The following is a 26,584-nucleotide window of genomic DNA, read 5'->3' on the forward strand; positions in this document are numbered from 1 at the left end:
CTGTACTGCTTCACTGCCAAAGAACACATGCAAAATCACCGAGCAGACCGTGAGACAGACGTCTGGATTTGTGGATATCAATAACAGATTTGGAACATAACCTCATCTTAACCTAAGAAACCTTTGGTTTGTACAATAGAGAACTTAGTGGAATTGTATTGCCACTGTATACTGTACTGAAACCTGTATTTAAACAAATTACAGTACATTACACACGGGACATATTCAACTATTTTCAGTTTCTTGTATGGATGTAAACACAAAATCAAATACATAAGACACTCAAAAGAAGAAAAAGACAACAACCAAAAAAACATTAACTGAGTTTTTAGTGGTGTAATTAATGTCTTGTATCAACCGTACTGACATTTCAAACAGGAAAAATCAGTCTTTTAGGACATCAGCTTTATTTGTCTTTTAAGACATTAAGACTTTTCCAGTGCATTCAACATAGTTTTCATAATTTTCTCTAAGAAACATTTCTGAAGCTAACATTCGGTTGTTGAACAATAAAATGTACTAAAAGTAACATTGCGCAGAAGAACTGAAAAGTTAACATGATAAATGAAGTGCTCCACTTTTCTATGTAAATACTTAATCTGCTTTGTCCTTCAAACTTGAGATGTTTGGTTCAGAAACACCGTTTCGTGATCCATAAGCAACAGTACACAGACTGACATCGCAGAGCTTTCTTGCCCCTTTATATCAAATGTTAAAAAGACCATTACAAAATTTAGATGTGCCCACAATTATGTCTAAAGGACATGTTTTATAAAACAGATTTTAACAAAATACATACAAAACTTTCAAAAACACGTTGAAAGTGTATAAAAAGAACACATTGCTGTACCATGTACAATAAACTGTGTGTGGAATAAGCGTGGTATTCTTTAGTTTAGGTCCAAGTATGTTTTATTGTAAGAAACTAGATTGATTTTCACAGATTAGATTCCCTTTTTTCCATCTTCGGTTGTCGTCCATGGAATCTGAATTTAGAAAGACAATTTCTGATTTAAAAAATATATAAAATTAGACTCAAAAAATGCATTAAAGCCTTGAAAGCTTGCGGTGATGTAAGATACGATAGGATGTGATTGTCTTACCTTACTAAACGCTCTTTAGCTCCAGTTCTCAGCACCGCTGTAGAAGAAAAAGAAGAAAATGTCACTAAAACCTCAGAGAAATATTTCCAATTCATTAAATTACACAAAGATGAATTGTAAGGTATAACTGAATCAAAGATTGAAGATTGAAATCATGCAAAGCTACATGCACATGTTACTGGAAGAAAATGTGAATGATCAGATTACATACATATCTATGTTTACATGCACACAAATAATCTGTTTAGAATTGGACTGATGTTCGATCGGACTGCAAAGTGTCCATGTAAACACCTCAACTGATATGATGGAGCTCGAGACATAATCTGCTCAACGGGAAATAAATAAGCATCTGAATCCAAATACTTTCTCAAAAGGATTCAAAGATCGCCCACCAGCAGAAGAGTCTGAAAGTGACTATATGAAACATCCACAAGACTGTGTAGAATATGGGATGATGAAACATGTTTGAGAAAAGAGAAAAGTGGAAAGATGGAAAACGAATACCTTAAGAGAACGATAGCGGCTCATGAATGAATACAAAGTGAGAAAAGTTCAAGTTGAGATGTCAGTTGAGACATAGGATGAGTAGGAAACACTGACTTGAATGAATGTGTTTGCAGAGGAGACGTATGGAAATAATGCAAACACAGAAAAGGTCAATAAAGGGCGAACTGATGAGCTGCTGAAAGGTTTTGTACCTGCAGGATGCATGCACAGTTGCATACCCCGTGTGAAAGTGTGTGTGTGTGTATCTGTGTCACCAGTCAGGCTGTCTTGGGGGGGCTGAGGCCCGAGGATACCACCTCATTGTGTCATAGGATGGATAGCTGAAAAAAACCCAGGTGCATTTTGAAAGTTTGGAATTGAGATCTAAACTCAATGTAGCATCTTTTGTTTAGCTCCAGAGGATCTGTAAGGAAAGGGATGCATGCTGGGATACAGATGTCATGCTATTTCAATATTCTCTATTTGCGTGCATTTCATTTAATCCGAAATTTTAGAAAAAACTCTCAAATTTTGTAATGAATCATAGAAAACAGATAAATCGGTTTTGGGGTATCTACCAACACAGAAATGCATGCAAATATTCTCATACGTGGACCAATGAAATAATACAATTACAGAAATACGTGCTATTTTATATGTTAAAAAATACAAATAAAAAAACCTTAACCAGAGTTTTACATTCTGAAGTGCATTCCAAAATATGTGAAATCAGCTGGTCATATCATGCATTTTTTCAAATAATAAGAGAAAGATGTCACTCCTGCAGCTTGTATTAGAAACACAGTGTTACTTTGTTTTCTTTAATGCAATGCCAAGATGATGCACCACAAAGTATAGTTTTGTTAATTTAACATTTAGAAAAGATTTACAATATTAATAATAATGGAAATGTGTCACAGTCTGTGAAAAGGGTCCATACATACTGTACATATACTCATAAAAACATTCATGCACACAATTGACTTTAATTAATTGATTTAATCATGCAGAGATGAAGTGGTGGAATAAACTCTACCTGCTCATCACGGGGTTGTTTATGCCATATAAAGACTCACTATGATAACCACTGATAACAACATCCAAACTAAACAGGGAATATAAACAATAGTTGCTTGTAAATGTAGCATGAGATGTATGATTGAATGTAATTAGTTTATAGAGTGACATAATTTCACAAAAAAAATATTTATAAAGATTTAAGGTATCTGAGATTTCAAAAGTGCAATGATAAGATGGAAAGTAATATAAATGTAAAAAGAAAACCGAAGTGGTTTGTTATCAGAATGTGCAAAATAAGAGTGGAATTGAGGATATACGAGACACAAGATGACTCTCAAAAGAAGAAATCGAGGCTGTTTCAAACACATGTGGAGTGACAGTCCTCCTTGAATCTTGGTAAAGATTTTCAGTTTAGTTGCAGTTCTGAATTTGATGCCGAACCATTTTAAAATGCCAAATTTCACTTCACAGTTATGACATATGCTGCAATCCAGTGGTGATTCAGTCTAAACTCAGCAGGTACTGTATGTGTTCACTTACTCATCAAAGACGTCCTCGGTGTCCATCCTGCGGTAGAACTTGGCCAGTTTTACAGAAATGATGATGCTGGGAATGAGTAACAAACAGCATCCTCCCAGACCGAACCAGAACATGTTCTGAAACACACACAACAAGCACAACAAACAGCTCATATAAAGAATTGTCTTAATCTTATATATAGGCATTTATGAACACATTTTGGCATATGCTTTAGTTTAACATATATAAAGAAATTAACCTATGACAGTACACTGACTACCATTCAAAAGTTAATACTTAAACAATAATACTTTTTTTCAACAAGGATGCATTAAATTGATCAAAAGTGAAAATACATGTAAGGACATTTGTAATGTTACAAAATGTTTTATATTAAATAAATGCTTTTCTATTGAAATGAACCTTTTATTCATCAAATAATGTTAAACAAAATGTATCATGCACCATAAAAGTAGTCCATTTGACTCCTGTCTAATAGAGTATTGTTAAATGAGTATTCTAACATATCCTAGTGTCTTCAATCCCAAAAAAAAAAAACAGACATGGAAAAAGACTGAGAGAGCGTGTACTGTCCCTTTAATTTAACAACAGAAGCCAGAGCTTGGGCAATCCCCAATTACAGAACATAGTTCTGTTAAAGTGAGTGTGTGTTCTCCTCTGGAGTGTTTATTTCTGTAAGGTCATGGTTTCAGACCACACACACACACACACAAGCATTTACACTGCAATAACATTCTCAGAGTGTGAACACTGACGATCTTGTTCTGTGTGTGTGTGTGTGTGTGTGTGTTGGGGACGTTCATGCATATGCTGCACGTTCATGAGATATCCAGTCTGTCTCATGAGTGTGTGTTCTTGTATGTGTTACAGTGGTTTTGTATATCTTACCACTGAGTCAACAACGAAGCCGCAGCCAACGATCTCCAGCGAGTCAATGATGTTGCTGATGGGCTTGCACTGGGCGACCTCCATGTCCAGCTGTGCATACAGAGGCATGCATGAGTAAAACTGATTTAGTTGTAGTGTTGCATGACTCTTTAAGAAAATGCTGGACTTTTCTTATCTTAGCATACTCACAGAATGCTTGACCCACTCCGTATATTGTGAAAAATATCCCAGAAGTTTCTTAATGAATTTATCAGCCTCCTGTGACATGTTAGCAAAACAATTATTTATTTTTTTAAGTAAAACATACAAACAGAGCATTAATAACTGACCTATTAAAATATTAGTTTTTCTTCACCGGTAATAAAAAAAAAAAACTAAACATCTTTAAAATACGATAAATTTGCTTGAGAAAAAAAAACTCTGCGATATGATTTGATTTCAGCACGTGGTTCAATTGATAAGTAATAATAAATAAGTAAATGAATAGACTCATTGATTAATAAATTAAATATAAATATCTGTACCTGTTTGACCACATGTGAAGCGTTGTTGGCGATGAGGTACTCTGCTGCTTCAATGGCATTCAAGACATTTGTCACTTTAATCTAGAGGGAAAATGTAAGAAATATGACATAATTATTCACATAGTTAATAACTCAATTTGGACAACTTATCCTCTATTGACCATGTATAAATGTCATTGGATTGCAAGTGGCATTAATTACAGTAAATAGAAAGATTCACATATATCTCTGTGTATTTACTGGACTTACAGGTAGTTCTCTGGATGTTTTCTGAAGCAGTCTGATGCTTTGACTTAAAGTGCCCTACAAGAAAAAAAAAAAAACACATTCTTTATTTGAATAAATATAAAATACCATATAAATCACTTACAATCTGGTTGAGCCTCAGAGAGTCACTGGTGTCTCTGATTCTAGTTTAGAGTACATCAGGCACAAGTGTGCTCTTTTGAACCCATTATCTATGTCATTATTACAGTCGCTGAAAAATCCCACAGCACAAGCACAAAAAGAGCTAAAAAGAGCACTTACACAAACATGCAAGCACAAACGTGTACAGAACACAACTGAACTGAAGTACATTCATTTTTGGATTATCACGTCACAATACCAACTGTTGGCTTACCCTTGCTTTCACAAATTTCTTTGGTTCCATTAAAAGAATAATAAAGGATACAACTTAGAATAAAGTTTCATAAAACAAATTATTTGAAAACATACTAAAAATGACAAATGTTTTCGGGTTGGGTCGGGTTAGGGGATAGAAAATATTAGCTCAAACAAATGAACTGTGAAAAATTATAGCTCAGTATAAAAAAAATTATGCCTATGAATCCCTGCAAACCATATATGCAAGTTTGTGTGTGAGTGTGTGTTTGTTTGCATACATATGTTACTTAATCATATTTTAGGACCCGGATATGAACCTTGAAATTAACAAAATCTTATAAAAACCTCCTTTTAGGGACATCATCATATGTAAATATGTATTTAGGATATGTTAAAATATTTAGGATATAGTGTTTATAAGCAGCTGTATGTAAAAAGATAGAAGTCTATGTGATGCTCTGTGTGTGTGTGTGTGTGTGTGTATGTGTGTGTGTGTGTATGTGTGTGTGTGTGTGAGTCTGAGTGTGTGTGTGTGTGTCTGTGTGTGTGCGTGTGAGTGTGTGTGTGTGTGTGTGTGTGTGTGTGTGTGTGTGCGTGTGCGTGTGTGTGTGTGTGTTTTTGTGTGTGTGTTTTTGTGTGTGTGTGTGTGTGTGTGTTTGTTTTACCATGGCCTGTTCCATAGGCACCACTTGTTCTTTGTGGATCTGTCTGATGCTGCTGGCATGACCCTTGAGCGCATTCTCGAGAGCCCCACGTGGCTAAAAAAAAAGATTCAGAAAAAGAAACAGAATGAAAAAGTAGATTTTTAAACTAGATCACTACTTTATTTAATTTAATTACTTAATTTAAAAATTAGCAGTGGACGTATATGCATCACAAGAATTAAGAACTGTCACTTTTGTATTTTTATTTATTTATTTATTTTCTGAAAGTTTTTTACTTCTTTGGAATAGCATGCAAGATGCTACAATCTAAGGCTATTTTAGCCTAAACAAATGCAACTAAACACTGTTTAATAAGTGCAATATCGTTGGAAATGGTGTTACAACTTTAGCAGCTGTCATTTCTGTAAATTGATATGAAAAATAATGTGATAAAAATAGAAATAATTAGTTTATTCATTTTTTGTTAAGACTATATATTAAAGTTTTTAAATTTTACATCACGCTTTATTTTAAGGTTCATTTTTCTCTATTAACTTATTATTAAATGAGACTTTTTGCCTCAGTAAACTCATACTTTGCTGCTTATTAATAGTTAGTAAGGTAGTTGTTAAGTTAAGGATTAAAGGATCTAAAATATGATCATGCAGAATAATGCATTTATATGTGCTTTATAAGTACTAATAAACAATGGGTCATATGCATGCTAATAAACAACTAGTGTAGTTAATAGTGTAAATCAGTCCTTAAAATAAAGTGTTAACACATTTTAGAATACTTTTTTATATTATAAGTTTAAATGTCTAGGTCAAGGATTAAATATCCTTCTGCTGTAATACAGGTAGAACTTGACTAATTATTTAATGACAAACTATATTAACTATTAACAATCAGGCTCATGTCTCAGAACTACATTTTACGCCAAAAAGACTCAGTAAAAGACCCCCGAGCTGCACACATCCTGTAGCTGTGTGTTTTCACTTCATGAATGCAGTGTTTGTGTCTCTCTACACTGGAAGGGAGATCTCCAAAATGTTCCAGAGACTGGCAGATTAATACATAATATCTAACCTAATGAACAGCCAACATCTTCACATTTAATGAGTGATTAATGTGTCTAATCTCACCAGCTGTTCTGCTTGAGCTTCAAGTTCATTTGCGTAGGACAAAAGATCCACAACTGTCACTCCTTTATTCACCTGTCAATCAAATAAGTATCATTAAAATGTCTTGTTGTTGTTGTCGTGCCCGTAAGTGACTATGAGAGCGTGTTGGTTACCTCGGTTAGATAAGCCTGATAGTCGATTTCTCCAATGCCTGTGTTAGCAAAGTCAATGAGGTTATCTTTGCCCTCCTGTTCCAGAAGCAGCATCCCCTGGAGATCCACACTCACACTGTTAAATATCTCGGTCAGTTCCAGGTTATACTGTTGAGAAATCACACAGACACATGGTTAAAGAACTGATATCGTGTTCAGTCTGTAGATATATAGGTTTTATCTTTCTTAAATCTCTTCACGCACCACTGTGGCATTGAGAAACTTGTTGAAGTTGAAGTTGGTCTCCAGTTGCAGCGCTGAATACAAACCGTGATTCTCATAACAATCTCTGAGTAAGAGAAACAGAGAGAAGCAAATCAACACATTTTCTCACCGAGCAAATAGTGTGTCTAATAAATCATCAAAGGGATGTTTCACTCAAAAACTAAAATGTTGTCATCAATTACTCACCCTCATGTCATTTCACACCCAGTCTTTTCTTTATCTTCATAACACAAATGAAGATATTTATTATGAAACCTGACAGATTTCTGTCCCTCCGTTGAAAGTGCATGCACCTAATCACTCGATTAATATGGATTGCATTTAAATTGTCTCTGTAAACTTTCAGAAGTAGAATGGACTTTCAGTGGAGGAATAGAAATCTCTCAGGTTTCATTATAAATATCTTCATTTCTGTGTTAAAGATGAAGGAAAATCCTATGGATTTGGAAGAACTTGAGAGTGAGGAAGTGATGCATCTCTTTAAGATCAACTACTTATACGTGACTTCCAGCACTGATCTTTGCTCACAAACTTACCTGTACATACTGCCCACAGTGAGGTCGATGTTTGGATCTTGGAACAGCATCCCAGGAAGGAAGTTCTTTTTGGCAGGATGGACCATATATGGTGTGTCGATTATCTGATCAGCATTAAAAATATATATATATTGAATTGTCAAAAAGTCATTTAAAAAAATTAAAATTCTGTCAGTTGTTTAAAACTTGTATGACTTTCCTTATTCTGTGGATCACTAATAAAGAGCTATTCATTTAATATTAAAGATATTAAATTCACGTACAAACCATATGCCACAGATTGGATCTTTTAAGTGTGTTCAAGGTCCTATATAGAAGTGTTTATGTGTAAATGCTTTGATCTGAAATTAACCCTGATTTACTTAAGAATTTACTTAAAGGGACAATAAGTAACTTTTTAGGTATTTTATTATCTAAAATCAATATTTTTATTCATAAATATGCCCTCAATGGTGTACAAATACCTATGCCAATGTTTAAACTAATCCTTGTAAATGAAGAATTTATTATCTTTATATACATGGGACAGGTAGGTCGACGGAGGCTTCCATGTAGTTCCGCCATCTTGCAAAACTATAATAGCAGAGAGGGACAAAAAGTACTAAGCCAACGCGTTTCCACAGCGCGTTTTCGGTCAGAGCCAGAAACGCAGGTGCAGAGCAGTGAGAGGCGCTTGAAACTGCACCGGCAAGTTTAAAAGTCTGGATTGCATTCTTATTATGGACCATACATATGCCGCGCCACAGGAGAAGAAAACATCGTCGCCAAAACAGTCAAAAATAGAACGTAAAAGGAAACGTGACCGTAGATTACAGAAAACAAGAGTTAATGTCGGGGAAGCTTTTTCTAGGTGGAAAGAGCTAATGCTGGATAAAGATTTCAAAAGAGACGCTGAAGTGGCCAGTTTTCTTCTCGACAGGTAAGTCAGTGTTACAATCTATATTACAATATTTTTTTATATCTAACAATGCACATTATTCAGAAAATATAACGAATAAATTAGACATAACTACTAATTACAATATTTCATGTTTTCCACAGTCAGTAATTCATACTGTAACATTCGTTTGTTTATGGTCATGTTGCAGTTTGTTTGAAATAACACACCTGTTCACCTGAAGGAAAACTCGACGAAGTGCTATTAGAAGACATCCCGTCAAAGCTTTTTGGTACATATCGCCTACCGTAGATGCAACGCGCATTTGAAAAAGCGAGGCGCTGGAGAGCAAAATTAGTTTGAATGCAAAATACAATTTCACCACTAGATGGGAGTAATTCCTACTTAGTGTCCCTTTAAGAATTTCCAACCCAATCCAAAAACTTTTGCTCAAGCACACGCACACACACACACACACACACACACACACTTCTAGCTTAACCACAGTTTAACATAAATACAAGGGCTCTAGTGTTGTGTGAGTTATGTAAGATTATACTGGTCTGTTTCTCTTCTCCCTTCCAAAAACTACACAGAGTTTTTAATTACATGATGTGAACCAAGATAGCTGATTTACCCTTAGTAGTTTGAGTTTTATTTTTTTGTATAAACATAAGCAGTCATGTACTATTAAACATACAATCAACTAGTTCAGCTGTTGTTTCTTATCATAGAGAAGTGTACAAGTACCTTAAAAATCTGTCTGTTAGCCAGCGGCTCGCAAACGAGCTTCTCTACGTTTCCCCCAACAATAAACGAGGTGACTACAACTCCCATGAGCACCCAGGAGAAGATGAAGCTGAAGCCAACAGAACTGATCACACACAAAACCACAAAAATGTAAAAGAATATTAGTAATAGCATCTAACTTTTAGCTATTATCAAATCTTTTTTTATGCACTTTAAAATATTTTGAAATGTAAGCTAAGTGTTATTGTATACACTGCCTGCATGGCCAAAAAAAAAAGAAAGTCATCATCTGGATTTAAATAAGCAAATATGTAAGATTTTAGGACTGAATCATTATTGCATCGATTAAAATGTTTCTGGCATGTTGTATATTTGTGTCACTTCATTTCTCAAACAACCATGTAGGAAGACATAACCATAACCATATTCCAGAATGACACTTCAAAAATCCAGCAGGCTAAAAATTATTATTATTTTTTTTTTTTATCCTTATGTTGTGCATTCATTGTGGCAATGTTTCCATAATATCATGCAACATCACAGCATAAATTTCCATCAAGTGTTTTGGCCGAGATCTTGCATTGCTAAAATCCTAAATATGTACAATAGGGTTCATCTCAGGACTCTTGTGGTGACAATTCATGCATGAAAACAATTCCTCATGCTCACTGAACCCCTATTTCACAGCTTGGGCCCAATGGTTGTTTGGGAAATAAAAAGGTATGCACTGCATCAGTTAGGGATAAAATAATTATTGCCAAACATGCTACAGTACATGCCAGAAACATATTCATTATTAACCTGCAATTGATGAGTTATCTTATCATTTAGAAGACAACGCTTCCCAGTCATTGATGAGTTTTTATGGCTTTTCGTGTTTTCACTGTTATACACTCGGGGGCGCTATTACACATCTTCTGAACGAGTACAAAACCTCGAAAACTAAACAAAAACGTGAAAAGGACAGAAAAACTAGCGATCTCTGATGTAAACAGATGCATAAGATAAATAATGCGATCATCAGCAATAGACAGCATATAAATTAAAGTTGCATGATGTTACAGAATAAAATGTTTATCCAGGAAGTGGTGTATGTCTGTGCAAGCTTTTGAGGTGTTGATGGAAGTGATTTACTAGATTTATGCTTTGATAATCATACTGAAAATTATCCAGATGTAGTTTTGATAAACATTTAATCTTCTCACCTCTTTGCTCAAAACTATAAATTCTTATGCAACCTAGCTATATTCAAGTGTTGATTAAAAAAAAAGTGTTTTAAGTGTTTGTTTTTTTTTTAAGTAAAGGCTTTGATGTTTGGTGTATTGCATATTTAAATATTCATATTGGAAGCCATCAATTTTAGTGAAAATTATCAAAATCGCTGGCGGTGGCTTGCAACTTTAAAAAAAAATTCTGGCGGGGAAAGAGTTAATCACTGCAATAATAATCCGGTTCTACAGTCTCAAGCATCTGCTTATTTAAGTCCAAATTGCAACTTTTTTTGGCCAGGCAGAGTGTGTGTGTGTTGTTTGGGTGTTGTCCTGATAACTCACGCCATCAGTAGGTTTCCTCCGCTGTTGGACAGACAGCCACGAGTGGTTGGTGTGGCATTTTTATCATAACCACATGATCCAAACAACAGACCCAGGAAATTAAAAGTCAGAACCAGCACGACCATACAACAAATCACCACACATCCAATCCATCTAGAAACACAAACACAGAAATAAACAGTATACACCGCATTCGTCTGCAAAATATTGAGTTTGTTGTCAACTAGATTATTTTGCTTGCAGAAATTAATTATTTTATTCACTAAGGACGCATTAAATTGATCAGAAGTGACAGCAGAGATAAAACATTTCAATTTCACATAAACACTGTCCTTTTGAACTTTTAGTGAATCCCGAAAACTGGAAAATCACGGTTTTCACCAAAACCAACAGACCAAATTTAACACTGATGCTAATAATAAATGTTTCTTGAGCACAATCAGCATATAAGAGTACTTTTCACAATGCTTTCTTTTTTTTTTTTTTTGCTGTAATTGTGACCAAATAAATTCAGCATTGGCGAGCACATCAGATTTCTCCCAAAAGCATTAAAAAATATTTTGAATAGTTGTGTATACATGAATATTTTGCTATTTTAAATATGTCACATATAACTAGTTCATTTTGGTTCTGCACACATCTTTAGCATTTCATGTAAATGTAGTTGTCCCTCTTTGAACACTTTAGACACTATTCACTATTAACTAGTTGCTTATTAGCATGCATATTACTAGCATACTGGCTGTTTATTAATACTTATAAAGCACATATTAATGAGCATATATTAGATCACTTAACAACTACCTTGCTAACTATTAATAAGCAGCAAATTAAGAGTTTCTTGAGGCACAAGTCGTAGTTAATAGTGAATGTGTTCCCTAATCTTAAGCGTGGTCTTGAATTCTGTGGCTGTGACTCTCATAAGAGCTGGGTTTCTCTTTATTATGTGTGTGGCACTGTCGCATCAGTAAGCATTACCTGTAGAAGTCCAGCTGGTCGATCTGAGGATAGTACGCTTCAATATTCTTCTGGCTCTCTGTCAGGAACTTTGTGAAGTTCTCAAGTGCATGTTCAACCGGGAACATCTTTGTGAAAGCAACTATCTCTCCACCAGACTTATCCAGCAGCCCTTTCACTTCTTCAACAGACAGAAGGAGAGAGAGATGAGTTTGTGAAAACGAGGATGAAATATAAATATGTAAATCAAGACAGAAATATATATCTTTTTAGATAGATCTCCCAATGAAAAGAGTATCACGTCTGGCACTAAAACATCTCGGTGAGGATTAGGCTTAAGTTGAAGAAACACAGCACTTGAGGAACACTTACTGGGTAAAGCTTCATTTTTAACAAGAGACAGGTTCCCACATGCATTTTCAGAGAGGAAATGAGGTTAGCATGAAAAGAGAGAGAGAGAGAGAACAGAGAAAGCTGTAGGCCTTATAATAGTACAGAAGGATGCTTGAGATGAACGAGTTTATGAAGGCAGCACATTAAGGCATCATAAGCAACATTCCCTATGTAGGCAGCAAGGCAGCACCCCAGGTTTTGGGACAGAGCTAGACAGATGAATAAAAATGCACTCACCCGACAAAATTTCTTTTGTCTGTTCTCTGATCAACCTCGGTGTGTCGTTAAAAGAAGAGTAGCCCTGAAGACATCAACAAGAAGAAAAGCTGGTGAAGAACTGTCATTACAGGAGACTTCTAGTGGCGTCATGATAATGAGAGACCTAGCTGACCTTCTGTACGATATCACTGAGGTCTGTTTGAAGCACAGCATCCAGACTGGCCAAAGGTGCCTCAACATCAGGCAACTGTTGGATGAAACACAGGAGTTACTATATGTTAAATAATTAAACCTTTAGGCTTAAATGTACAGGTAGAAGTTAGTAGAATACTAACTAAAGTTTACTGGTTTTTACTTTTGGCATGAACCAGAAATTGCACTGAACTTTTTCTGATTGTTAATGTTTTTGATGAAAGACCATAAGGTTAGATGAATTTTAAATGTTTATCAAAAATAATAATGTGCAAGGATGAATCTTTTATAATAAAAACTGCAATACGACATAAATAAGCATTTGATTTCATGGTGAAAAGGATGATATATCCTTTCTAAAAAATCAGCAAAGTTATACACTGAAAGATATCAATATTAATTTAACAAATAACTGAATTTAAAACTCATGTACAGGGTTAGAAGTTAACATGGCAGCACTTTATAAAAACTAACATTAACAAGGAGCAACAATTTTCTTACAGTATTAAAAAAAGCTAATGAAAAATAGGACGGTGCATTGTTAGTTCTGGTTCATTAAATAATATCAGATGCAACTTATGATTTTAATAATGCATTAATTAATGCATCTTAATAAGATGAATAAATGGAATTTTAAGAAAATTATACAGGTCTTCCTACTGTACGTATGAGTTACTTTTTGTTGTCAAACATAACATAAAACAATTTAAATGGACGAATTTCCCTTTAAATATTGCCTAATAATTTACATTATTCTATATACCCTGATACACACACATGCACAGTTTATATTGGTTGTGTGTGTGTGAGAGAGAGAGAGAGAGAGTGTGTGTGTGTGTGTGTGTGTGAGAGAGAGGGAGAGAGAGAGAGAGTGTGTGTGTGTGTGTGTGTGTGTGTATAATGACATGGGTATGACACAGGTATTACAAGGAGAGGGTGACTTATGAGGACATAACCCATGTCTCCATTTTTCAAAACGCTTATAAATCATACAGAATGAGTTTTTTTGAGAAAGTAGAAATGCACAAAGTTTCCTGTGAGGGTTAGGGTTAGGTGTAGGGTTGGTGAAGGGCCATAGAATATACAGTTTGTACAGTATAAAAACCATTACACCTATGGGATGAACACACTTTACACAAAAACAAACGTGTGTGTGTGTGTCTCTGTGTGTGTCTCTGTGTGTCTCTGTATGTGTATGTGTGTGTGTGTGTGTGTGTGTGTGAGAGTGTGTGTGTGTGTGTGTGTGTGTGTGTGTGTGTGTGTGTGTGTGTGTGTGTGTGAGTGTGTGTGTGTGTGTGTGTGTGTGTGTGTGTGTGTGTGAGTGAGAGAGTGTTACCCCGTGAAAGTTTGCACTGAGCACGAGCTGGCTGAGTGTCCCGCGGATGGTGTTGCAGGTGTGTGTTACGTCTCCATTAGAGCAGGCCGGGTCGTTGAGTGTGTTTGAGAGAGACACGCGTTCAGACTGAAGAGAGATCTGGAGTCTGCCCGTCCCTTCCTGCAGGATCTCCAGTGATGTGGTCACACTCTCTAATGACTCTTTGGTCTCCCGCATGGCTGTACACACACAACACATACTTCATAACAACACACTCACATGCAAAACTGACACTACTGCAAACACACAACACAGCTTTACTGACCAGAACATTTTTATATGCCATTTTCTAATATAAATGTGTTTTCCTTCTATTCAGATTTTTCTTTAGCTTTTTAGGTTCTTGTTTCATCATATAAAACAGAAATATGATGAAATGCAAAAAAACATTTGGCAGCTATAAAAAAAACATACACAAGACTGATAACAACAACAGAATGAACAACAACCACAATTTCTACTTTCACAAAACAAGTGGGTGAAACACTGACTTTTACCTTTAATAGCACCCTCCACTTTAACTTTTATCCATAATCACAAGCAACAGAAACAGAAAGGAACACGTTAACCAGAATAGTATCAATGTGTGTCAATGTGTTTTGCAGTAGCTGAAACAGCAGAGGGTGACAGCATCAACATCAAAGACATGGGTTAAATAAGTATTTTTAATATGCATTTTATTATACTTCTGTTTTGCTTTTGTTTATCTTTATTGATTTTATCAGTTATATTATGTTTGTTTGGCATATTATTAGATAATGTTATTTTTACTTATCCTAAAAGCATTATTAATTATTTAAAATTAGTCCAACCTCAACTGTATGACTTTATTTGTGTCTTTTTATCTCAAAATGTAACATTTCACGATTGTAATATATATATATATATATATATATATATATAAATTTTTTGTAAATTGTGACTTGATATCTAATGATTGAGGTTTTACTTCTAGTGTTTATATCTCATAATGTACATTTCAGATTTTTAAGATTTATAGGTTATTCAGGATTGCACTGAAATGCAACATGTTAAAAATTAAGACTATTTTAGTGAATTCAGCCATAAGTGTGTATTTGTCTGGTTATGCACCTGCTGTCATGCGAAGAGCGTTGTCTAAAGCAGGCACCACTTCTCTCTCCAGCTGATTGTGAATCTGTCCACCCAGCAGATTCCCAATATCTGATAAACCACATTGACAAGAAAAGAACAAATTTGCGAATGCAGTTCCAACATTAAGTACAAAGATGTTCGAAAGTTTGGGATCGGTACTTTTATTTTTTTTTAATGCAGCGAGATTGTATTAAATTGATCAAAGACATGAGCACTGTTACAAAAAAGTTATTTTGAACTTTCTATTCATCAAGAGTTCCCACAGAAACATTAGCTAGCAACTTATAATAGCAAATAATAATATGCAACATTCAGCACTGATAATAATGTTTCTAGAACACTTTGAAAAGCCAAAAGTAATCACTGCGTGATGAATCAGTTAAAATTTTCATTTAATTTGAGTTACACATGATAAAAATATCTCTAATTTTGGTTTTTATATTCATATCATTAAGTAATACCACACAATGCCGTTTCCTAAATTTTAGCACGTGAGCATGATCGCCAGTGAGATATTAATGTTATACAACAGTTCATCAAACAAAAAGTTAATATTGATTAGGTGACATTTTAGACACAATATTGTCTTTTATTTTTGACAACAGAAATAGTTCCAAACAAAGTCAAATCAGAAGTCGAATGTTTCTGAATGAATCATGTTTCAATGATCCATGCATAAAGACACTCAACTTGCTTCGTCAAATAATTTAACCGTTTTGAATGAATCGTTTGAATGAATGATTCAACGAATCACTCATTAAGACAGGGACTTCTGGCTGTGTTGTTAGTGTCATATTTACCAGCACAAGAACACACTCAGAAAAAAAATATTAATTATCCTAATAGAAGAAATTCCAGTTGATTTCGAGACATAATTTTTGTAAATATTGCACGCCCCTAATGGTGAGCATTTAAGACTCAAAAACATAAAAGAGTTCTTACCAACCCCAAACTTTTCAACATTAAATGAGGAGGAAAGACAGAGTACTTACTGTCTAAGTCTGATAACACTTTGTTCTTGGCTGTTGTGTACTGTGCAGCGAGGTAGTCTATTTGCTATAAAATAAAAGAACAAAGACAAGCAGATTTAGCTGAAGTGTGTGAATGTGTTTGTGCGTGTCTCCATGCTTTGAATCTGCAGACTTGTTAGTTCAGCTTTCTTTACACATTTTACCACAACATGTGAACCTGTTTATGGCTTACAATGGGTGTGCTGTTCGCAAAAGATTTCAGGTCTCTCATGTTAGAGCTGACAAGGCGTCTGGTGCTCTTGATCTGATTTGTGATGTTCTGATTTGCTGCGTAAGCGATCGTCACTCCCACTCTGTGAACAAATCAACACAATAATATGCTTACAGGTATTGTTATGGTGAAACTGTAGATTACAGTAAATTAGGCCGTCTGGTCTTAATTTGCACCATTAAAGCCAGTGCAGAAATTACATTTAATGGAAACACTACACACTCTGAGGAAGGGAGCTTGAGATTTCAATATATATATTTAAAGTGCAGATATGCATGCTCTGTATTGCTGTCACAGACGTACAGTTACATCACACGGCCACAGTGTGGTGCTGTTGTCATGCTGTTTATGTAATGTTATTCAAGGGTTAAAGCTTAGTATACAGTTAATTTGACCTTGTTCACCTCTGGCAGAAACTACAACACCTAGACACAAATAGCACTTTTCTCACCAAGTTTAATCAAGTTTTTTCCTAATTAGCATTTCATTTGAACAGGTCCTCAAATTCCGAAGCCTTCTTAGCCCCTACGACCCTACGGGAAAGCCAAGTAACCTGCACGTTTCCAAGCTATTGAACCATGAATATTGAGATATCAAACAGCTTACTCATTCAGAAATGACTTTTTGCAAACTTTGTAGCTAAAAAGTACACATATAAGTGACAGATTTTATGAATATGATTCTAGATACGGGATCCTGCTCTAGCCAAACCACAGCATTGCTATGAATGGAAGGTTAGGAGAAATTATTCTTCAGGTATTGTAGCCCTCCTTAGCAATAGAGCAATAGAGCAGATTACTATTATATAATAAATATATTAAACATCATATACAAATATAAAAATAAGAAAAAAATTAATATTAATTAAAATATTCCCTAATATAATAAAATCATTTTTATTATAAATATTAAAATACACTACTGTTTTTTTTTTTTTTGTCTTTTTAAATAAATAAATTATTTTATTTACCAAGGATGCATTAAAATGATCTAAAATCACAGTATTGTTACAAAAAAAAAAATTTAAATGAATGTTGTTCTTTTAAACTACTTTCAAAAACATTTCAAACGATTTACCAACCTTAAACCTTTGAATTAAAGTGTAATAAAAATTTATTAAAATATTTAAAATGTAAATATATATACAAATATACATTTTAAAATGTCACATCAAAACACAAAACTAGGTGAATCAGTAAATGCACGCACACACACACGCACACACACACACACACACACACTAAACTAGAGATAACACTTTTCTAATTGTGTGGTGCAGATATGTATTCAAACGCGGCATCTGATTACAGATTATTGCCAGACAAACATCCTTCCCCATTCCTCCACTCTAACACCTCCTTTCCCTCTCTTTCCCTCAGACAAAAAAAAATAATAAAGGGGAAATGTGATTTAACAAAGGAAGCCATACAGAGAGAGAGAGAGAAAAGAAGAGTGAAGAAAGAAGCAGAGCAGATTTGCACAGTCATGTTCTCTGCTCCCAGCACAAAAACTGCAAACCTCTCGGTAAGTCATTGAAAGTCCATCAAGACACACACACACACACACACACACACACACTTACAGTACAGTCTATGCCGCACAAACGCCCATTGTGACCCAAGCAACTGCTGTCAGTACTGTCACAGAAAAAAAGAGGCAGAAAGAAAAAGGGGAATGGAGTAGAGAAATAAAGAGGAGACTTTCTCTCTGGACAGACTCAGGGCTATCAATGTCACATGTGTGAATGTGTGTGTGTCATTCTAGACCACTGCATTACTCTCTCTAGCAATGCTGCGCACCAACTGATTGACTTTATGTGCACAAAATGTCTCTTGCTTATTCAAATCATTTTCTCTTATCTCCTAAAATTTCAGTATCGGTTAGCAATTAACAATTATCCAAATCTGACTTGAAACACAATTGCACACTTACACACACACACAGACAGAGAGAGACACAGTAACAAGCCTGGACTAGGCTAGATTAGCGTCGAGCAGCACAGCTGGTGTTTATCACACAGAGGACAGAGAGAGAGAGAGAGAGAGAGAGAGGATGATGGTGGTTCAGTGTACCTGTGACCTCTATTCTATTTCTAGATCTAAATAACTCTAATGTTCTTTATCTAGAATGACTGGTCACATTTACATGCAAACTGGCCCCCATACACTGACATATGCACTTATAGTATGCATGTAGTGCATTGTACAGTATGCATTGTACAGTATATTGTTATGCATGTGTGTGTTTGTGTGTTGCGATATCATGTGTCTTGTGTTTCATTAATACAGTTTGAATTAGAAATTTAAATAACACTTCAAATCAGGAATACAATTTGACAATGATTATCTCATAAAATGTTTAACAGGCTCTTTTAACTGTAACAATCTGGCCTGTTATAACAGGACCTTGCACTATAGTCTCCAAAGAGGTCTACAATAATTGAAGAAGGCTATCAGTTAGCATTCCATTCCGTTAGCATGCTATTGTGATGCACAGGACCCCATAAGCGAAATCGTTATTTGAAATCTGCCATCTTTGCTCGTTTGAGCCAATCATCTGAGCTGTAAATGCAATACGGACCACAAAACCTTAGTCTTAAGTGTGCATTTCTCGTAATTGAGATTTATACATCATCTGAAAGCTGAATAAATAAGCTTTCCATTGATGCATGGTTTATTAGGACCGAACAATATTTGTCTGAGATTCAACTATTTGAAAATCTGGAATCTGATAAAATATATTGAGAAAATCATCTTTCAAGTTGTCCAAAATAAATTCTTAGCAATGCATGTTACTAATCAAAAATCAAGTTTTGATATATTTACAGTAGGGCATTTACAACATATCTTCATGCAACATGATCTTATATCCTCATGATTTTGGGGCATAAAAGAAAAATCGATAACTTTGACCCATATAATGTTTTTTTGGCTATTGCTAAAAATATGCAAAAAGACTGCTTTTGTGCTCCAGGGTCACATACTGTATGTGTTCAAATATGTGTACTTTTCTGCTACAAACTATGCAAAACGCCCAGTCAGATGATTAAGATGTATTTTATATATAAATAATCAATTAATTAAAGCATATCAGATGCACAGAAACTGCTGAATTTAAGCAAGTACCTTTTTTAATTGAATCTAATTTGAACAGATTCGAAATGAGTAACTCTCATTAGTCTCTCATGCATTAAGATTCACATTTACAAGCATGTGGAAGGTATAGACTGTTATAAATGTTTTCAAACATTACACTCACGCGAGGAAGACAGAGGTAGCGATGAGTGTGGTCATGTAGAAACCTTTCAGGCAGTCGCCGTTCTTCTTCTGTCTCTGATGCATCTCACCTCCACAGTTCTCACAGCAGCGGCACACACAGAAAAACAGGCCCACGACCGGCACGAACAGCACAAATATCACCCCCAGAACCGACAGCAATATGAAGCCCAGCTCATAGTAGATCGCCTGGAGAAGACGAGAGAGCAGTCAATCAGCATTAAATCTATTTATTAACATTTGTTGAGAAAAGCCTCCAGATGAAGACGACAAAGCTTGAACTGCTCTAAATGTTTTAACATTGAATTTATATAGGGGTCAGGTAAAAATGATTTGTTAATTTTATCACATTATGAATATCAGTTACTTTGATTATTTTGGAAGCTTGTTTCCCCCATGGGTTAAAAAAAAAAAAGTAATGCAATGTTTTATCTCACAATTCTTGCCATTTTGTTTCTCGCAATTCTCAATACTCACTCTCAATTCTGCAAAACTCAAAATTGTGAGAAATAGATTTGTGCATTTATTCCCAATTCTAAGAGATTTGTCAGAATTGTAAGATATAAAAAAATTAAAATAAAAGTCAGAATTGCAAGATTTTTATTTGTGAGGAGAAAAGTTGGAATTGTGAAACAGCAATTGTGAGAAATTTTTATTTTTTTAAATGAAATAGCAATTGTAAGATAAAAAGTTGCAGTTACTAAAGTCGTAGTTAAAAAAAAAAAGTATTCCATGCTTGAAAAAAAGAAACCAAAATGTGAGATACAAAAACTTAAAATTTAGTTAAAATTAAAAATGTACAATTGGGAGATATAAGCTAGAGAAAACGTTTGAATTCGGATTTTATATCTTTCAATTCCTCAGAACTGCAAGAAAAAGAAGAATTGTGAGATATACATTTGCAATTACATTTGTTATATTTTCTCTCATGGCAGAAATAAGCTTCCACATTTTAAATATTGCATTAAAAATAAATTAAAAAAAATTTAATGTGCATGAAGAGTATGTTGACATTAAACAGCACCTGTAGTAATAATACAACATTTTCCGGCTGTGTTGTCAAAGAGTTGAAGAGACATCATTAGCGTGCATGCCAAAGATGAAGAGAAAGAAAGTAAGTTTTAAACATATAAGCTATTAAATCCAATATACATATATTTATTTTATTATATAATATACAGTGTGGCACAAAACAAGCACACACACCTTCTTGTAATCGTCCCCTTTGATTCCTCCCATGTTCTGCTGGACCATTTTAACAATGAGATCTGCAACAGAAAATTGACCAGATTAGCTCACAAGGTCAAGAGAACGAAATATTTTAATTACTGCAAACTAGAAATTCGGGAACCCTTCAAACAATAATTCATTTTCATGGGGCTACAGAGTCTTGTTTTCAGTGCTAATTCCCTCGCTAAAGTTTGTCGGCATTTGTTAACTTACAAACCATCTGCTTCTATGTAACACACACGTGTGAATGATATTTATGCTCATGTTGTAGGTACACAAATAATAGCTATTATAAGACTTTATATAAACCAACAAATATGCATTAAGTAACCAATAGATATCAGTTATGTCTACTCCAATAAATAAATGCATTGACTGAGATTGTTACTGAAACAAGCCCTTCACTTAACAAGATGCTAGAACATACACAAAGAGAACCTACATGATTTTTTAAAGAATATTAATACTTTTATTCAGCAAAGAAACATTAAATTAATTAAAAGTGGAAGTAAAGACATTTATAATTTATTATACATTTATTTACAACAGATTCCTACGGTAAATAAATACTGTTAAAATAATAATAATAATAATAAATACAAATACAACTTTGATCACAAGAATAAATTATATTTGGAAATATGTTAAAATAGAAAACATTATTTTAAACTGTAATGATATTTTAAAATTGCATTGTTTTATTGTATTGTATTTTTTATTTTTTATCAAATAAATGCAGCCTTGGTGAACATGAAACACACACAAAAAGGATCACACTTTTGGACAGTAGTATGTATAGATAAAATATAATTTTCTGTTCATCCAAGCAGAATTTACAGTTATATTTTACGGGTCTCCATGGGATAATTGAGAGTGCTTATATTATCACTTGACTATAAATTATGGATGCAGATATTTGCATTACAAGAGAAATCCTGTGTGAACAGGAAAGAGTATCACTGGTTATAATGACATACGGTCAATCCTCTTAACACTGGCCTTGCTGTTGGCCATTTCAGTTGTGCTCTCCCTCTCTAATGCTTTCTTTCCCCTTTTCCTCCCTTCTTCTACCAAACCCCATTCGTCTGTTTAATCCTCAACCCCCTCTTCACACACTCTCCCTTCCATCCCTTCTTTTCTTACAGATGCAGCAAGCCACTCAAATATGGATGATAGGCGAATAAAAAGGTGATTCTCTTCAGCAGTAGAACAGTATAAATGAAGACACATCGTCTAAATGGATAGAATAGCATAAGTAGGACATATCCGAGTGATGATCTTCCTGTCCTTCAATTACAGCGCAGTTTTTTTTAAATCCAGTGATATTAAGGTTTATCTGGGCTGAGACGAAGGGAGCCCCTGGATTAAAGCCCCGACCGAATGACAGAATGAATGTCGTGATATTAAGCTATAAATCCATCTATTCCTTCACAGACAACACAGTCCAACAGTGTTCAAACCTGTGAGCTGTGACTAATCCGGAAAAAGAGTTGCAGACAGACAGAATGGAGAAATATAGCAAGCTTTAACCTGAATCATGTGTGTGTTACTGCTGTTTAATCCAGACTCATCTCTACATCAGGAGTACCTTTCTATAAATTCAAGAGTTCAGAATCTGCAAAGAATGATTTAGCGGTAGTAAAGAGATTGCAGAGGGAATAATATCTGTTTGTGGTTTGTGTTTGATGCATTTTCATTAAAATCTGTGATTTCAGATCAGAATTGTTGCTAAATGGTTGTATGTTTTGTCAGGAGCATTGCGTGTACCTTTGGAGCATATGGCACTCAGATTATCAGATTACCTGATTGGGCAGGTGACTCACACAGCGGATCGGCTAATTGGTTTGGCAGCAGAGACTTAACCATGCAATCCTATTGTACTCTAAACACACACACACACACACACACACACACACACAAGCGCTCCTCTATGCTCAACATGCTGACCTCACAAAGAAATCCACCTGCCAACAGTCTGACCTTAAATAGACTTGGACTAGTTGTCACACTTTTTACTCTAGGTTTTTTTTTTCAGTGTAGGCATATACCAATATAAATATTTCCACCATTACTGCCAATAGTGATGCAAAAAAAAAAAAATGTCACAAATAATGACAAAGAAACAGCAAGTAATATTGAATTAAATGTGAAAATTTGAAGACTGGAAAACTATTTTCTTGTAAAATGCATGCCAGCAATGTTTCATTTATAGCTTTTACAAAACACAAAGGTTAAAGTGTAGGGTAAGTTGTGACAGTGGAATTTGCCATTAAACAGCCAATCACTGACTTTAAAAAAATAAATAAAAGAACTTTAAAGCAAAAAACTATTAATTGATAATTACAATAAAATGTGACACACTGCCCCAATAAATAATGTGGCTTGTGATATATTTTCAATTCATATCTTTATGGCAAGCCGTTTTAGCATTTAATCCTTAAATTTACTAGCATTCATTTTTATGTTAGTAGTTAGTAGTATGTGTCTATGTAAATCAGACATTTGTGCCTCACTGTTTTTGGATTTCTATTATTATTGTTATTTATTTTTATTATTATTATTATTATCGGTTAAAAATAGATCGGACTTAAATAGGTAAAGACCCTGCATTCTGGTCCATTCAGGAAGAAACTCCTACATTGTGCATGTTTAATTACACTGTAACCAATCACAAAACAAGACCTTTTTTGACATGTAATATTGATAGCAAATCTATTTTAAAAAGTAATGTCATGAAAGGCAATCATCTTCGTTATTGATAATTTGTGTAACAATTTATTAGACACTAGAAGTGAAAACCTGTTTAATTAGTTTGTTCATTTACAGTTTGTTAAAGGTAGCAAATAAGATACTATTGTTTCATATCTACTTTTCTACAAATCCACTAATATGAAATAAACAGTATAAGTAAAATGTTAATAATAGCCATTTCTTACCAGGAACAATGGAATTGTTTTCACTACTGGACTAATGGTTAGTAACAAAAAAAATACTTTATACATATTATTAATAGCAACTGAATACATAGATGCCGTTACTGCAAAAAGCAGGACTACTGGTATGTAAAATAAAAATTTAATGTACACCCATTACTTTCAGTGTTTAGTAAAAACGTTGTTAATAAATATTACTCAGTACTTATATGTATAATTACACTGCAACAAGTAAAACCTTGAAATGTTACCAAAGTGTTACTTGAAGTGCCATCAAGGTTTAAGGAATAAAGGTTAACGCCTTTTTTCTCTCATACTAACTAAAGCATGCACCTGCAGCAGTATTCATCAATCTGAAGTCTACATCACACTTCTGTGAGTCCTTGTGGACGTTTGCCATCTGGAAATCACCCAGAAACACGCGCGCAAGAATGTGGACAACTTTTGCGCGTTCCCAAAGACAGTGTGCATCTCACCTTTGGGGAAAGGGTTTGGTTGAACCACGTACAGAAACGCGTGGACCATGTGGAAAACAATACCGATGGGACCCGGTTCATAATACGCGTGCGTTTCGTACGTCACCGACGGCACGAAGCCAAAGTCCAGCGTTTCCACGGGCGCTCTGAGCATCGTGTTGCGCGGAGGCGAATCCCGGTGCTCCTCTCGGGCTTCGCTGCTCGTGAGACCCGAGCACATCACCAGCACGAGCCCCACTTTCCACCACATGCCTGTCAGTCCTTTACGCAGGGAGGTTTTGATAAAAAACGGGAGGGAAGGAAAGTGAGATAAAAGTATATTTGTTTGGAATGCTCTCTAGTCCTCGACATCAAAAATACAAATAATAATAAAAAAAAATAACCAGAGATACATAAAAAAATAAAACACAGAATAATGGAAAAGATATATATTCCAGCTGGTGCGTTTATTCCCCGCTTCCTTTTGATGGCTTCATGGTAAACATCCCTCCGGTCTGTAGAGCTCAGGATGAGCTGAGTGTTTGTCTGACCTCTGCGCGCTCCTCTTCTGTCTGCTCTGCAGTGCACGCGCACTGGAGATGGCTTTAGTGAGTCGAGCTGTTTTGCCCCAGGAGTTGATTTTTGTTCAAACGCATAGATTAACAGATTCAGCTTTATAGTGTTTTTGTTAGTTATTATGTGACAAAACCTTTTTTCTTCCCCCAAAAGTAAATTTGTCTGGCTTGACTGATTTTTTGATTGAACTAGAACAAATTCAAATGAATTGCAGCATCATTACAATGAAATGATCACACATTTATTAATCATAATTTATAATCTGATTTAATGTTTACACTTTAGTTTAGGGACTAGTTCTCACTTTTAACTCTGCACTTATTTTGCAAAACCATATTCTACATCACTAATCCTACCCAATACCTAAACTTAACAACTTACTATTAACAAAACAGCAGACTAGGAGTTTATTTAGGCAAAAGTCTGTTTTAAGCAAAATGGTTTGTTAATAGTAAGAATTGGAGCTTAAAATAAAGTGTGACCAGTTTAAATGGATGTTAAACAAACCACATATGCAGTAAATCCTATTAATGTCCATTTATGAAATATGTTATCTTTTTATAATTAAGTACTCCACAAAATATAAAAAATTCTTAAGACTCAACAGTCAAAAAGATACAGTAACATATGACAACTGTGGTCACAACTTTACTAACTAGCAGTCATTGTTTACAGAAATACACAGTAATATTCTCTTTTCACACAGTCAAAGAGTCAAATGAGCAGAAGAGCAGCAAATACAGACTCTGCCAAGACACTAGCTGATGGTCCTCGTCACTGAAATGTGCCAAAGTTTCATTTGGAACGGCTGAAAAGCCTCTGTGCAGCCGTGTGTGCATGGACATGAATACCAACAGAGACGGAGAGAGAGAGAAAGACAGACGTAGAAAGAGACCACACTCTGTATTGTGTCAGACATCATGAGAAAACTCAATGCATGCACGCACGCACGCACGCACATACACACACACATCACAGAAAAGAGAAAAAAAAGACAGCTTTGATCAAGGGTATGATAAAGCATTTTAATATTACATGATCTGTACAAAATAAGGATTAAATTCTTCTGATCTCCATCCATAAACACAAGCGTTACTAATAAACTATAATAGATCTTATCTAAAAAATTTCAAAGGGAAAAAAAAAGAATAAAGAAATATTATTATTTTTTAATATTGCGTATCATACCCTGCATTGAATCTGAAAAAATGTAACTAGTCACATGAATTCTTGGTACTGTAATTATACATGGAAAATTACATATTTTATTTACTATATAGGATGGGGTCGATCTATGTACTGTACCTATTTATACAATTATTTTATATATTCAAATTATAGATTTCAAATGTAAGCTCACGAACTGTTTTTAGATCACAGAGCAAAATTAATAAGCAAATTTGTGACAATGAGTAAATGTTTTGATAATTTAAGCATAAGAGCTACTCTTATTAAAGAAAATGAAGCAAACTAGAAGAAATATAATGAAAACGTGTGAGTGTCTTTTTGAGATATCTAATCCGAATAGTAATA

The 26,584-nt window shown here is 34.7% G+C and overlaps 1 protein-coding gene across 11 annotated transcripts; it reads right to left on the reverse strand.

Moving 5' to 3' along the window:
- Positions 1 to 388: 388 nt before the first annotated feature.
- On the reverse strand, positions 389 to 25,101 carry LOC113107513 (prominin-1-A-like). 11 transcript variants are annotated; one of them, XR_003292667.1, is made up of 29 exons: positions 24,497 to 25,101; positions 21,064 to 21,125; positions 20,882 to 20,908; positions 19,841 to 20,046; positions 16,544 to 16,664; positions 16,333 to 16,396; positions 15,320 to 15,409; positions 14,725 to 14,748; positions 14,189 to 14,406; positions 12,833 to 12,907; positions 12,679 to 12,742; positions 12,421 to 12,429; positions 12,070 to 12,229; positions 11,092 to 11,244; positions 9,539 to 9,662; positions 7,912 to 8,015; positions 7,355 to 7,439; positions 7,112 to 7,258; positions 6,960 to 7,031; positions 5,836 to 5,928; positions 5,187 to 5,204; positions 4,814 to 4,867; positions 4,565 to 4,645; positions 4,230 to 4,298; positions 4,041 to 4,130; positions 3,153 to 3,268; positions 1,805 to 1,933; positions 1,104 to 1,140; positions 389 to 986 (listed from the first exon to the last, which is right to left on the reverse strand). XR_003292667.1 is itself a non-coding variant. In XM_026270119.1 (28 exons), the coding sequence occupies exons 1-27, from the start codon at positions 24,744 to 24,746 to the stop codon at positions 1,119 to 1,121; spliced, it is 2,598 nt and encodes an 865-aa protein (XP_026125904.1). In that variant the 5' UTR covers positions 24,747 to 25,101; the 3' UTR covers positions 389 to 986; positions 1,104 to 1,118. The 11 variants fall into 11 exon arrangements, 2 of the variants coding, with proteins under 2 accessions (XP_026125904.1, XP_026125916.1); XR_003292674.1 differs by lacking the exon at positions 20,882 to 20,908; XR_003292672.1 differs by lacking the exon at positions 14,725 to 14,748.
- Positions 25,102 to 26,584: the final 1,483 nt, after the last annotated feature.

Source organism: Carassius auratus, chromosome 1, assembly GCF_003368295.1.
Source record: "Carassius auratus strain Wakin chromosome 1, ASM336829v1, whole genome shotgun sequence".
Lineage (NCBI taxonomy): Eukaryota > Metazoa > Chordata > Actinopteri > Cypriniformes > Cyprinidae > Carassius > Carassius auratus.